A 16,041-nucleotide genomic window follows, 5' to 3' on the forward strand; every position below is an offset into this window, starting at 1 on the left:
GCGTCTACATATACAATGTCATGTATAAATACATATACATGTACATGTGTAGCAGTTATGGTCATTATCGACTATAAACTTCTCTTCATTTATGTTTCTATGACACCTAATGTTTTGAATCCATCTGCTATCAACATGTGCTGTTGGAAAAACACGTAAGATTCTTTCGCATGATATAAATTAAAAGTAATATAAATTGACATTACAGCATTAAATATGGATACGCCATCCATTTTTATTTATTGTCATCAGCGCAATCTTTAAAATGTGACCGGATTTCGAGTCGGTGATTATATTCACATTAATTTATCAGTTTCTATATCTAACCTGTACTTGGTGATTTTTATATAAAATTGAAATTTGAATATGTTTTCGAAGGGCCTTTATGTATGTTTTATCTACATTTGAATTTTGAATTCTTCTGCTATATAGTTACGTTCTATTTCTTCACCTCAGAATACAGTTATTATCAGATTCCTCATAAGGTCCAAGAAGGCTATATTTCAAATGGTGAGGTCTAAATTCATGTGGACGAAAGTTTTCTTTTAATATTATTTTCAAGGAGAAATATTGCATTTTGAAGAGAATGGTTTGCCATGTGCTTATCTACATCCTTATTAGAACAGATTACTATTCATTTTGTAGCATTATAAAGTACATGCAAAGAATTAAGATAAACTCTGGAATCTATAACGTTAACACAACCAGATATCGAATTGACAACACTAAATGAAAAAGAAACTTTATTAAGACCCGGTAACAACGCATTACTCGGTTATTTGACCACACAGAATGTGGGGTCGCCTGCCTGCTCGCCTTTTTGCGAATTCATAAAAGAAATAAAAGAAATATTGACCGCTCCATACTGAAGAGAATGAAGAGACCAGATTCTTTTACTAAACAGCGATAGCTTGGCAGACCTGCCCGGGGATAAGGCTAATATACAATGTACTGTAAATTATTAACAAAACAGCGTAGTACATATAATCTAAATCATGTAGTTCTTATTACAGAACTTCTTTCAACTTTTATTTTTTTAACATGATTACCATATATTGTGTCCATGTCAAAGCAATACGCGTTAAATATCTTAAGTAATCTTTTTTTGTCCGCTGAATTGGCATTTAATCGTCATGATCACATAGATCTGTGAAGGTAATATTTAATCTGGATTTAGTCAGGTCATTTCAAGGGATATGAATAAGTGTGGTGGACTTCTTGAGACGATACGGCGTAAATCACCGAAAACGTCACTGAAAGTTAAAACTTTAAAGTCCTCTCGATGACCACAAAGGATCGGAGGGGAAAAAAATGTATCACCCCCTACTGGCGTATGACTAAACTCCATGACTCCTTAATATACAAATTACTTTGTTTACATTTTAAAAAACACCTTTGTTTACAATCATTATTATTGAGAAAATATTTATTCTTTAAATACGGGAAAATCCAGGTGATACACGCACGAATTAAACGTTTCACAATTATTATGTGTGTGTGTGTGTGTGAGAGAGAGAGAGAGAGAGAGAGAGAGAGAGAGAGAGAGAGTATCAATAGGGTGGATGAGAGGGGGTTATATGCTTCTAATGTCAAATCTTACTGACCATTAAATGTGTATATAATTTGGAAATATTATATATTCAGTAATCGTATTCCCAAAATACATCAAATCAAAAAGTAATGTTAGTGCATTAGCAACAATTGTTTTGGTATTTTCTGAATACAATTTTTAAAAACCTAGATGTAATAATCAATTAATATTTGGGTTAATACAAGTTAAACAGATTTAAAAAAAAAAAAAGGTTAATCCATTCTGTTTTCTGGGTCACACCAACACGTGCACGTGTGAACAACTCGCGATCGAAAGTGCAAACACTACTGCATGGTATTTTTTGTAATAGAACTAAAAAAAAGAGTTAATTTTTATTGTCAGCAGTACTCGCAGTTTTATAGTACAACGTAGAATCTGCTTTACGAAACCGACACTGAAAAACAACATTCACTATACTTCAGGTTAGGTCTACTTAAAACTTGCAAATAATTGTATAAGTCTGTGCTTTTATTCATCTCTTTGTGAATTTTCCGTGTCGCCATTTGAGTAATGATTCAGAACTAATTCATATATACGGCGAAAAACTTCCGAGGATCACCAGAATCCCATCATAGAAGACAGTTTTATAATGTATGATAAAGACAATGATCAGCCACGCTCAGTTCTCAACCTTCTCGATCTGTGCTTGTGGTTTATGGCTCTAGGGACACGGAAAAAAGGGCTAGGGTAGTGCTGGAATTCGTACGTCACAAACTCCCCATACGTCGTACTGTATATGTAAAATAAAGATCGGCCTGATTCTCAACGAAAAATGAACCAAAATCATTAATGCTACTGTAAGCGTCTTCTTGAATTGCATGCCGTCTTCAATTATTGTTATTTAACACCATATTAAGACCGCTAATTGTGTGCAAGATTTTTCAGATATAAATACAGCTTGTCATAATTTGTAAAAGTTAATTACCTAATAAACGCCAATTTGGATCATATCTTTTTTACTTTAATATGCGTTAATCATAAATCGACACTGAATAACGCCAACAATACGGAATCGTTAAAGTTAAATTTTACAAGAGCCGTCTTTTATATTAAGAAATAAAATAAATTTCTTTCATGTAGAAAACGTAACTTGCATTATATAAAAATTAGATAAATCTTTATAATTACTTTTATATATGGTGTCACTGGTAGCAACTCAACATTTATATAGATGTACCAATGGATATATACGTAAGTAAATAAACCGCGACATTTACTTTGATGATATGTATATACGTGTAGTTTGTAGTTAAAACTGAAATTTTCTAAAAGCTTCTTCAGGAAAATCCTTAAGTTTGTTCGATTAAGGTTATGAAATAAGCAAAACTAAGTTCTGTATTACATCAGCTTAGGTAAGAATATGAAAAGACTCTTATTTTGTTAATGTATTGCCACTGCATTGCTACTGGTAACATTTGAGCTTTTTACCCCCAAAACTATAAGTCTATATATTCAAATATTTCATCTATCATCACTTAAGTTGGATCGAAAAACTATATAATATAAATGTAAAATATTTTTTTTTAAAGTGATTTCACCAAAAAAAAAAAAAGAAAATCGATATCCTCTTGATCAAAATATATCTTTTATTCATCACTGCATACCTGAAAAAACTGTAACTATAAGGCCGAATGATAAACCATGGATGGATTCTCTTCTTAGAAAAACCTTGCGAGTTCGTAATAGGTTAAGAAAAAAGGCACAAAAAACAAGAAGAGAATCTGATTGGGTTATTTTTCGGAGAATAAGGAACAAGGTTAATAACATGAAGAAACATGCAATTGCAAACTACTATGACAATATAGACTCTCATCTTAAGGATGCTAGCTTAAACAATCAAAAATTATACTGGAAATTATTGAAAGATTGTTTCCACACTAAACTAACACACGACATCCCACCTATAAGGTATACCATGGACAATGGCAAGGAGGGTTATGCATTTTCAGACACTGATAAGATTGAATTACTTAACAATAACTTTACATCTATTACTTTCTTAGATGACAGCAATCATGACCTTCCAACTATAGGGGGTGTAGATTTAATAACTCTTTTTCAGAAATAAGAATACAAGAGCAAGAGATTACAGATATCATATCTATCATTCCAGTTAACAAGGCAATTGGTCCTGATTGTATCAGTCACAAAATGTTAAAATCATGTAAAGATACCATCTCAAAACCACTTTGCATATTATTTAACAAATCATTATCACTCAAAATTTTTCCAGAATGTTGGAAATTAGCACATGTTCTTCCATTATTTAAGACCCTTCTATCACTTCAAACTATAGGCCAGTTTCTCTTTTGTCTTGAATAAGCAAAATTTTTGAAAGAATTATTTTCAAACATGTATACAATCATTTACATTCGCAGAATCTCTTTTACAAATATCAAGCAGGTTTTTTACCAGGTCATTCTACAATGTATCAACTATTAGAAATATACCACTCGATTGTTAAAAGTATTGATGAAGGCAAATTTTGTTGTATGGTGTTTTGTGATCTTTCAAAAGCGTTTGATCGAGTATGGCACAAAGGTCTAATTTACAAATTAAATATGTATGGAATTAGTGGAAACATGCTGGATTGGTTTGAGAGTTATTTAAGCAACAGAACACAAAAAGTTATGTATAGAAATATTTTTTCTTCCGTAGGCCATGTTAAAGCTGGTGTTCCTCAGGGCTCAGTACTTGGGCCATTATTATTCTTATTGTATGTAAATGATGTAGCTGAAAATATGATATCTGTATGTAGATTATATGCTGATGACAACTCTTTACAACAATGTTCAGATAATATTAATGTTATTGAACAAAATCTTAATCATGACCTCAGAATATTAGATGAATGGTCAAAAAAATGGTTGTTGAAATTCAATCCACAGAAAACCAAAGCTGTATTTTTCCATTTGAAAAATGTACATCATTTTCCTAATTTATTTTTTGAAAATTGTCAATTGGAATATGTTACTGAACACAAACATCTTGGTATACAGTTATCTTCAAACTTAAGTTGGTCAGAACATATTGATAACATTGTTAAAAAAGCTTACAAAAAACTGGGGTTACTTAAAAAGCTAAAATTTTCTGTTTCAAGAGATATTCTATCACAAATGTATGTATCTTTTATTAGACCACAATTGGAATATGCTGCCGAAGTTTGGGCTGGTTGCACACAGATGGACATAGAAAAATTGGAAAAGGTTCAATTAAATGCCGCAAGAATAGTAACTGGGCTCACAAGTTTTGCTTCAAGAAACTCAATTTATTTTGAAACAGGTTGGGAACCTTTGGAACACAGAAGAAATAGAGCTAAATTAATAACTATGTACAAAATGCACAATAACTTAGTACCTACTTACATACAAAACATTGTACCATATACAAGAGGCAGTGTTTCAAGGTACACAACTAGAAACTCTCTTGATTATTCTGTTCCAAAATTTAGATTAGAACTATTTAATAAATCATTTATTCCTGATACTGTCAGAAGATGGAATGCCCTAAGTCTTAATACAAAGGAGGCAACCTCTATTAAAATATTCAAAAAATGTTTATACAATGATACGGTAAAGCCTCAGAAACATCTTTCATTTGGAAAAAGATTTTTAAACATAACACATACACGTTTGAGACACAACTGTATTTTAAATTCTGACTTATTCCGCTGTAACTTAATAGCCAGTCCAAACTGTTCGTGTGGTTTATCAGAAGATGCATACCATTTGTTTTTTTTGTCTGTAAAAAGTATACAAGAGCTCGGAATTCTCTAATGAATAAGCTATTGACATTAAGTTACGTACACATTATAGATGCACATTTATTATTATGGGGGGATGATTCGTTGACAAATATACAAAACACTCATGAAATTTTCAAGACAGTACAAATTTTTTTGAGTGAATGTGGTCGTTTTTCAAAAAATGTTTGAATTTATAAGGTGATATTATATAAGCAGTAGATTGTTTATTCATGTATATTTATGTTTATCCATGTATATTTATGTGTATTCAATATTTCAATATATTCAATGTATGGCAATATTTATAAAATTTCATTACTAGGAGAGGACTATCTAAGTTTTAGAACTTGTGTCTTATCCTTTTGATTTATTCAATAAAATATGTTCAATTCAATTCAATTCAAAATATATCATATATATTATCAAAACATGATTTATAATTGTTGTATTTTATTATTTTGATTTCAGAGAAACCGGAAGTATTATTTTGGCCACAAACAAGATATTTTATAGCTTAGGTCCCAATGTGTACGTTGTTTTGTTTTTATTATATAGCAATATATGTCAAAGAATGTCAGAAAATTGAAACAGATTTTTAAAATATAAGCAAATTGATTTAGACCGCTTCCATAGAAATCCTTTACTAAATAGATTTGCTGCCTGGTCGATGATTAACTTATTATCTATATGAAGTATATATAAAATTAAAATGCTGAATTAATGTTCTTTTCTTCATTTCAACCAATAACTTACACGTAAAAGAAAGATCACATGTATGCGTGCATGCTGTCATTAATCCTGACCATTTTATTGTTCAAGGGTTAAGTTTCCGAATTAGCGAGGCACCGCTGTTATATTTACATTTTGAATAAATCAGAGTAAAAAACTTTATAGATGGAGGTTGTTAGGAAAATTAAGAACAGTTTGTATATAGTGTTTTAAAAGAGAGATCTCATGTTCATGTCAATTCCAAGAGATGAAAGGGGAATAACCTCTGATAAAGCTAAATGTTTCCTACCTCAGCGATAACTGCCACCTAATTTGAGCCTTTTTTCCAATAAACAATAAATAGCTATCAATAATGTCAAAGGAAACTTTCGTTTTATGTCCCCGATTGGCATGAATTTAATTCTTTTGCATTTTCATTGTTATTTTACATTTAAGAAGTTAAGTGTTTCAAATCTTTTATAAGATCTTTGGAATGAACAGGAAATACGACCAACCAATCGCAAGCAGTATATATTAGATATCAAAGACGTCTATTTTAGAAATGAAATGTACAAGAACTGCTGATATTCACACGGATGAATCGAAATAGATCGGTTCCTTCAAAACATCGACATTCACAAGCGGACGTGAAACAGACAAGATGTTGGAAGTCACAGGCACAAGGCACATCTGAAACAAAAGGGCTTAGTTAGACACCGATAAAAAAAAATACCGATTGCAATTGATCCCTTAGAACAAATTAACCGACAAATTACGATAAATTGCTTCAGTTGGTGCACTAAAAATGTGGAAACATCAACGATTATAAGAAATAAATCAATAGCAAGACTATTACAAAACATCAGAAAAACCTCATTTTGGGGGCTTGATATCTGAAGTGAATCAATACACATTGTGTTCAAAGAATGCTGTAATGTCTTTATGTATGTAACAGTAGGAAGTAATCAATTTGTAATTATGTCATTTTATATTTATGTTCTTGTGAAGAAGTGTAATTAAGCAAGTTATTGCGATGAAATTTATATGCAGTGTTATGGGTGAGAAATTTTCTGCCAATACCAGAGTTTGGATTTATCAGTCCTGGAAATTTTGCAGAAGGTGAAATACAGAAAAAAATAAAGCACTGATTTAAACTAATTGAAAAGGTGTATAAATTGCTGAGTGTTTTTATGCACATGTATCTGATTACGTAAATACTAAATGATAATCTTGATATTTTGAGCGATTAGTTTTTATCAAATCTTATAGTAAAACAATTTTTTAAAAATTTCTTAATGGCGTCAGCAAAAAACATTAGATTATATAAGTAAACTGTAAATAAATTCTAATTCTAGTGAAAGAAATCTTCGAAAAACTTACGACGACTTTGTCGGAATAACCATTTTACCTTTATTATACTTTCATGTTAAATACTGAAATCTGATAGGTTTAGACGCAGTTTATAATCTGTTCTATTACCCTCAGCGTTAGCAACAAACCTAGCAACGGGTAACACAACGAATTGTTACATTCGCGTAAACTATGCGCGTACGGTTTGCGAAAGAATTCACGTCATTCATATATATAAGTATATATAAAGTTTTCTTTAAAATTAAGACATTCAGTATAATAAAATAAATAGTGCCCGTTTAGGAGTGTAAGAGTTGAAATTGACACTCCTCGAAAACCATTGTCAACCTCCGCTTTGCGTCGGTCGACAATAGTTTTCTCGGGGTGTCAATTTCAACTCTTACCCTCCTAAACGGGCACTATTTATATAATGGCACTCTTACCTAGTAAGTCTTGATTGAAAGTTTTTCGCTGTATACTGTAGCAGTTTATCGCTGTAAATAAAATATTAGCGAATACAAGTTGGTTTACAGAACTTACGAGAGCCATATTTTATATTGTTTACAGTATTGTGCGTATTTTATGTGTAAATACATATGCTTGCCCCCCTTTTTTTTGTTGAACCTATTTTTATTCACTTTTCACTAGGCCATAATTTTTTCTGATCAAAATCTGTTCGTTTTCAATCTGTCCGTGGCGTCGGCGTCGTTGCCGTAAACTTTTTACATGTTCATCTTCTTCTTTAGAACCACAGGGTCAATTTCAACAAAACTTGGCACAAAGTAGTTTTGGGTAAAGGGGATTCAAGTTTGTTCAAATGAAGGGGAAATAATTTTGAATCATTGAAATTTTTCAAAGATCTTTTTCTCAAAAAGCAATCGTCCAAAAAAGCTTTTGTGTAAGCATCCTCAAGTAGTGTAGATTCAATTTTAGTTTGTTCAAATCATCATCCCTGGGGTAGGATAGGACCATAATGGGTGATTAAAACTTTTACATAGTAATATTTTTAAAACAAATTTAAAAAGTTCTTCTCATAAGATATCTCGCCAGAAAAGCTGTAACATCGCTGGAAGCATCCTCAGGCAGTGTATATTCAAGATTGTTCAAATTATCATCCCCAGGGGTAGAGTAGGACCACAAAGGGGGGGGGTGGGATTTTATTACTTAGGAAGATATAGAGTAAATCTTTAAAAATGTTCTTCACAACCATTCGATCAGAAAGCTGAAACTTGCGAGGAAGCATCCTCAGGTAATGTAGATTTAATTTGTTTAAATCATATTCCCGAAGGGTAAGGTGGGGCCACAATGGGAGTGAATTAATAAATAAAAATCTTCAAACATGGCATTCTCAAAAACTAAAACAACAAAAGAACCTCAATGTTTACTTAAGGATATGCAAAGGAAATTTTGAAAATCAAGGTCTTCTTTTCTTACATGCAGTTGTCTAGATATGTTGTATTTAATACTCTAAAGACGGTCTAAAGCCTTTGTTGGCTATAGTTGCTCATATTAGCAATGTGGCCCCTAGGCTGTTACATCTTTATGATAAATGACAATTTTTTCCCATTCTTATACAATATTGTTTACCAGGATTTCACATGGAGTACTTATTATCGTTTTACTAACAGCGTGCCAGTTTGCTTGTCGGGCCGGGCTAAAAAATTTGTATGCCGATTATTGTATTCCTCACCGATTGGTTGTTTGATTTCATTGATGTGAATGCTAATTTGCATATCAAACACTGAACTCAGAAACGCACTGACCAATAACATTGCATGATGTTTTGATAGTGAATATCAACACGTGGACAGTATAAAGCCTGTTGTTTGTTGAATTTATTTCTTTACGTTTATAACTTCGTAACTATCCGATAGTTTTCGTAATATTTGGTTTACTTCAAGACTGGTTATTTCATGCAAGAGCGCTTCCGCTCCCAGTATAAATAGATTTACCGGGGAGTATTCGATTAATGCGACGTTTATTTCATTTGATTACATTGTCCATCTTCCCCTTCCTAGCGTTTTGTTACCGATATGAAAATTGATGAAACAGTACGTAACTTTTAGTACAATATGCAGAAGACCCCGTCAAGGAGGTCCGAGTAAAATGGTGTAGGCATACTACTATAAATCACATTTCTAGGCATATACATTCAATACATTTAACAAACAACAAGTTTTATACTGTCCACGTGTTGATATTCACTACCCCAAAAACCATGTAATGTCATTGGCCAGTGCGTTTCTGGGTTCTGTGCTTGATATGCAAATTAGTATTAACTTCAATGAAATCGAACAACCAATCGATGAGTAATATGATAAACAGCGTACAAAATTTCAGCACGGTCCGACAAGCAAACTGGCACGCTGTTAGTAAAACTATAATATTCAAAACTTAAACAAAGATTTGTCATAATTTTGAATATCGACATAAGAAAATTCAACTCCTACACTTCACGTCATATCCGGTTCCTTTCCAAATCTATTTAATACTTGGAAACATAAACAAAATTGATAAGACGCTTCCGCATTATGCTACACGGCACAAGAATCTCTTTAAGATCGTGGAAAGTTGTCATATGTAAATTTCATCCGGTTTGACGTCAATGGACGCAGTATAGGGTGACATGATGGCGATGTCGGCCAAAATAAACTGTTGACACAAGCCATTGTTGTAATCCGTTTACTGGGTTTAAAGCATCCGCGATTGTTTGGTTATTGTAATAAATGTGCCAGAATGCGATGTTTATGAATGATATCGCATCAAAATGATATCCTAATTCCCGGGCTTTGTTGCATTTACACGCCGTAATCAGTGATTCATGACTAAAATCCATGCAAATGACCGACATTATACATGCGGGTGAACACAGAAAATGGGAAATGCCTTACTTTATAATCAACCAAAACATGTACATGAATCAAAATAAAATCAATTACGCCTATTAACGATAATCTGAATCAGTTTATAAAGCTGTGTTCAATTATTTTACCTTTGTTAAAGTTAGTGAGTTCTTGAAAAAATGATCATGCGTATAGTTTTGATTTTCAGTGATCTTATTTAAATATTTCCTTATCATTGCGGATCCAGAAAAATTGTAAAGGGGGAGGGGGTCCGAGGGATATTTGAGTTTGCTGGGGGGCCCAGGTGTCGGTTCAAAGCATATTTTCGGTGTTTTTACATTAGATGTAAATTTAAGAAATTTGAATTTTCCAGGAAGGGGGGGGGGTCCAGACACCCCTCTCTAGATCCGCGATTGCATATTCTATTGTTTAAGTAAGTCTTTTACCTATGACATTGACAATGGTTACCACTGGAAAGATAAGATAGAGTTATCGCCGTTGAACACGGTGTTACATTTAACCAACATGTCCTATACCAAGTTATCATGCAAAATTCTCCCAAAAAACTCACTATTACATAATAAAGAAGAATTTTATCGTTGTTCCTGGCCATCCATAAAGCTTTATAAGAAGCAGAAAAAACTAGCCAAACCAGAAAGATAGAGGTCTTAATGCAGGGAATTCGGTATCTGGCTAAATGTGAGCGTTAAGTGTCTTAACAACATGCATTGTACCGGATAAAGTCGGGTATTATCATAATGACATGAACGTGTTCGATGCAAAATCTAATCCACTAACAACTGGTTTTACATTTCCATATTAATAATTACTTTCATTTTCGGCCATTAATGACGAAGTCTCGTCTGTGTAATAAACAGCCTATAAAAATTCGAAGTCTCAAGGGAGCGAGACCCAGCGTCAACACATGCTTATGCAAATTGGATCGATTGCGAGGCTTTACTGGGGGTTTATATGGAGATATCGCTTTCTAAAACGTGCATTAATAAATTAATGTACCTGTAAACCTTACCTATTCAGATGGAAAGCTTGTAATTTATTATAGAACAATTAGCGTTGATGATAATGCGATCTGCCATGTATGGATGCTATGAATTTTGAAGTGAACTGTTTACATGGATTGTGAAGACCACCTGAGCTAAAAAAAAAAACAACTGACGAGGTTCAGCACTGCAACATGTAAACTTCAATGAAAGTAATTAAAGACATATTATGTGTAATTTAAAACATCAAAGGTGTTTAACATAAGGAGACAAAAATCGCCTGCCTGCATTTGTTAACACCGAGGAAATATCTACGTTAATTCTAACAAATAACTTCTTTTTTGTGTAATGTCTGTGACCGAATATTCTCCCCCATTTTTTGATTGTTAGCACCTAATAGCCAGACTGGGAAGGTTGATTTAACCAAACATTTAAGACTCCGTGAATAATCCTTGAAGATGCATTTCCAGGTTAAATGCATCAACGAACCAGACGTATAAACTAAATGAAAAATAAAGAAACCAAGTTTGAATTTGAAAACAAAAATCTACCTCCCCCCTCCCCAAAGAAATATATTAGAATTAAATTTGTCATCTTTGTTCTGATAAAAACATATAAATATCCGAATTTTGTTTATTTTTGAAATGTACTTTGTTGCCATAGTTTGGCAATTGGTTGTAATTAATAATTCTTTATTAATTAACTGAAATTGTATATTGTGGTTTTTTTTATTGCGCGCCAAGCAACGGTGGGTTTTAAATAATTAAAAGTTTTTACTCTGGCAAGAATACTTCCATCGCTATTTGGTTTGGTAGTATTAGGCTATTAGAAAGGGCAGCTTGTGTTTATTTTCGTGATTGTTACGCCTTGTTCCAAAGGCTGAACAAACACTGTTTGTTTCTTTTCCACGCACCTTTTCCAATTTTTAAGTCTAAACGAAACACTGGCGAAAAAATTTACACCTTTGACACACGGGTTTATAATGTGTTTTTTTTTTGCATGAATGTGGTAATAGCATTTTAAAGCAAAGTCAAATCAAATCACTTTAGAGAGTAGGATGACGGCCCTATTTAGACTTTCTTTTTATGTTCATTTGCAAAAGTGCACTGATGTCATGATTGAGAAAGTCAAAGTAAAATGGCATTTTTCGAAAAAAGAAAAGAAAAGAATTCTGTAATAAAAACGTCTCAAGAAATATATTTTGGTACTCTTGGTCGTAAAATATTAATATTTGAACAAGCATAGGATATTCTTTATCATAAAGAAAACTCCAGGAGAACAAATGTTGAAACGCGAAGGATGAAATGTTTGCATTACATACACTCGAAACCTTCATTGCACAAATCCAATCTTAGGTATGCAAACAAATGAACATTCCTAATTTTGACTCTTACTCAAATTGTCATTGCGTCATCGTTATCTTTTAAGTGTCCTAAGCGATCCTCTCGAAAAATGGGGGTACTCCCCGCCACAAGACAGTTCTCACTGGCGCTTAGTCCTCTAGATATAAGAAAACTCCTAGATTTGTCTTTTGAGCGACTCTGAGAAAAGATTTCTGATTCCGTTGCAATAGTTGGGTATCGTGGTTTACTTTTATTAAGTATATCCTGGAACCACTTGGACTTTGTCGGTAGGTGGTGCGAATGATATCGCTGACAGAAAGGTCGATTGTCTTTTTCTTCAGTAAGACCCGGAATCTCCTTCGGCACCGTGGTATATCCCAAAGGTGTTCGGATGTGATTCTGGGCCATTCGAAATTCTCGAACTTTTTCTCTTGTGTCTTGGTGTGGATTTTCTCCCATATACGGTAGTTTCCTATGAATTCTCCGCAATTCTTTGTAAATTTTCTCCTTCTCCTTTCGGCATGTTTTCTCTGCCTGAAGTCTGTATTTTGATATTAATTTCTCTTGTACCTGAAGTCGAAATTCCAAGACGGCGTTAACCACACGAGTTTTTTCTATAGTATCAGCGTCGATTTTACTGTATATATCCGGAATACAAGCATTGTTCATCGGCGGAGCTTCTAGAAGGGTATCAACGTTCAAACGCTCCAGAAAAGCGTCCGTCGGCATCGTGAAGTATAAAGCAATATACTGTAATTAACACAAATCAAACGAAAATGAAAACTCAAGGATTTCTCCCAAGTCAAAGGCAAAAACGGTTCGTTAAGTTACTGATGCAATAATGTTGATAAAGAACGGATCATATAAATTGATTGGCAATTCAACGCTCCACTGCTATACATGGGATTGTTGGCAGGTTCCTCGTCCTTTGCTAGCTACATATCAATAATTCACTGTTGGAAAAAAAAATACCAGCAAAATCTTTGCCACAAAATCCGTGGTCTCGTTCGAGCCAGTAATTATTGTTCAGTACTGATGCTTATTCCTTCCTCCCCAGGTATGAAGAGTTTCGTTGTCTCTTTTGTATTATCCTTCTTTTGTGTAAGAAAGAAGTCAGTGACAGAGGTGTAGCACAATTATCGATATTTTATAGAAGTTCGATATCAAACAAAACTCCAGAAATGATTACACCTCCCCTCGCGTCCATTACACAATGCATTGCGAACAATTGTCCTTTTTCCTCGATTCGCTTACGTTCGTAGCTATTGTTCCTCGATTTAAACGTGTCTTCATCAATGAAATGGCCCACGAAACAACTTTGGTCCGAAATAAAGGCTTTCTGTTAACCAAGTTTATCTATCATGTGTCCTCCTTCTTAATTATAATTCCAGCTCTGCAATTTATTCCATGATTTCTATTAGTCAAAAGAAGGAAATAATGTCCTCATTTTTTGCACAAATTAAATTTCTTTTTCTTATCAAGACATAAAACATTTTCCCCCGATTTTCGAATAATCCCGTGTGCGCTAAGTATATATATATAGTGTACGTATACTCCACGAAAGCTGGATGCACGTAGCTCTATCGATACAGGTACATGTACATTAAATACTCTGGGCTGGAGTGCTTGTTTTTGCGTTTAGACAAGAATTTATAACCACTTATAGTCCCTAATCCTCGCGTGATAGGCTGCAACGCTGATCTCCCGTCGCCGAGCGTCCACCTAGTTTATATATGTATACACCTTTCCATTTTTATCGAAAAACTGGTTACATCCATGCTTATATTTCATTTTTAAAATCTCACAAAGGTTTATTTTTTCAACAAACACGTATTTCTGATTTCGTTGAAATAATGAGAGGGTTTTATCGTCCATATTGATTTTTTTTCCATGGGGGGCGTGGTTGCGTTAATTGGATTGACTAAAGATGAAAACTTTTTGCAGCGAAGTCATTTCTTTGCAAAAACTGAGTAGATTTTGGGATGTTGGTTTGACACAGATTTAACAATGGAATATGTACATTTAATTGAAATTTGCAATTAATATGATTACATACCTCTTTGCCAAAAGGGGCGTTTTGTAGAAAGGAAAGGGGGTACATGTACACATACAATTTTTTTCCTCATTTGAATATCAAAATGCTGATGCGCTTTTTTAAATGTACGGTGTTAGAATATTTGCTCATACGTTTTTCATATGACATTTGAAGGGATAAGGAGTAATGAATACAATTTTTTACAGTTTGTTAAAGTTGCATTGCAATCATGCATTGACCAATTTACGCAACCATGTATCAAATTCTCTCTCTCTCTCTCTCTCTCTCTCTCTCTCTCTCTCTCTCTCTCTCTCTCTCTCTCTCTCTCTCTCTCTCTCTCATGGAATGATGATCTGTATAATTTTGGCGGTATGAAAATAACATGCACCTGACAAATCATTTACAATTATTGAAGGAGATATCAAATCAAAATACTTTAACTGTTCTCTGTTTCTATTTTTATTGCCAAGGGTGTATATTTGTTTTAAGATCGAAAGAGGAATCGAGATTCTCATTAAACATCTCAATCAGATAGAATGCGTCTCTTAGATTTTTCGCCTAATGTGTTCTTAAGAGATTTAAAAGTAGTAGAGTATTTACCTCACTTTGAACCAGTGGAGAAATTTATCTTCTCGCCATTTATCATAATTAATCCATTTTTGGGCGATCCAAAAATAGAACCAGTGGCTAATTTTCCTACCAAATTCGCAAGAGCTTTACATCATTTTAAGATAGCTTTTCATCGTATCTTAAAAGTCTTTGAACGTTCTATTAATTCTTTGTCAGAAACATTAAGATTAATAAGTGAGGATTTTTTGAGGTTCGTTTACAGGTGATCCTAAAACGTTTGTACCTGTAGAATATACCTTTTAACCCGGCAAGGTTTTCTGTTAAATGAGCAAGAACAGGGGGTATAAAATTCAATTTGAGTCTGTAATCGACCTGTTGGTCCGTCTGAACAAACTTCAATAGAACTTTCTATTTCGTTGTCAGATGTTGCGTTCAAAAAATTAAATTGATAATTGGGGGAAAGTCAGTTTCAGAATATATACTCGATATATATCAGAGCTTATTAAAGTCCCTTGGAGATCGACTGATGCTATGTATGCGTAGGCATTCGTTTCACTGAGGTTCAATGATTTCAAGTGCAGACATTTTTAAAATGTCGTTAATAATTACTGCTAGAATTTTGAACAGTTTTTTTTATGCGTTTAATAAAAGGCGTACCTGATGAGCAGATTGAACACAGCAGTGACTGGTTCCGATAGATAACATTTTCATAAGGTAATGAATTTAGGAGAAAGGGCCGAAAGATATAATGAATAAAAACTATTCAAGATACCCAGGAACTCAAATAAAAATTTGATAGGATGTCATGTAATAATGACATGGCCAGTAATCCTTTAACGTATTGTATTTTCATTT

The 16,041-nt window shown here is 33.4% G+C and overlaps 1 protein-coding gene across 1 annotated transcript; it reads right to left on the minus strand.

The window, feature by feature from the left end:
* Positions 1-12,407: 12,407 nt before the first annotated feature.
* On the minus strand, positions 12,408-14,054 carry LOC136276093 (uncharacterized). Its single transcript, XM_066087010.1, has one exon. It carries the CDS (start codon positions 13,308-13,310, stop codon positions 12,633-12,635), a length of 678 nt encoding a protein of 225 aa, XP_065943082.1. The 5' UTR covers positions 13,311-14,054; the 3' UTR covers positions 12,408-12,632.
* Positions 14,055-16,041: the final 1,987 nt, after the last annotated feature.

Source organism: Magallana gigas, chromosome 6, assembly GCF_963853765.1.
Source record: "Magallana gigas chromosome 6, xbMagGiga1.1, whole genome shotgun sequence".
Classification (NCBI taxonomy): domain Eukaryota; kingdom Metazoa; phylum Mollusca; class Bivalvia; order Ostreida; family Ostreidae; genus Magallana; species Magallana gigas.

Excerpts from the sequence above, each read along its gene's own strand:
- LOC136276093 (XM_066087010.1), bottom strand. The coding sequence starts at position 13,310 with ATGCCGACGGACGCTTTTCTGGAGCGTTTGAACGTTGATACCCTTCTA.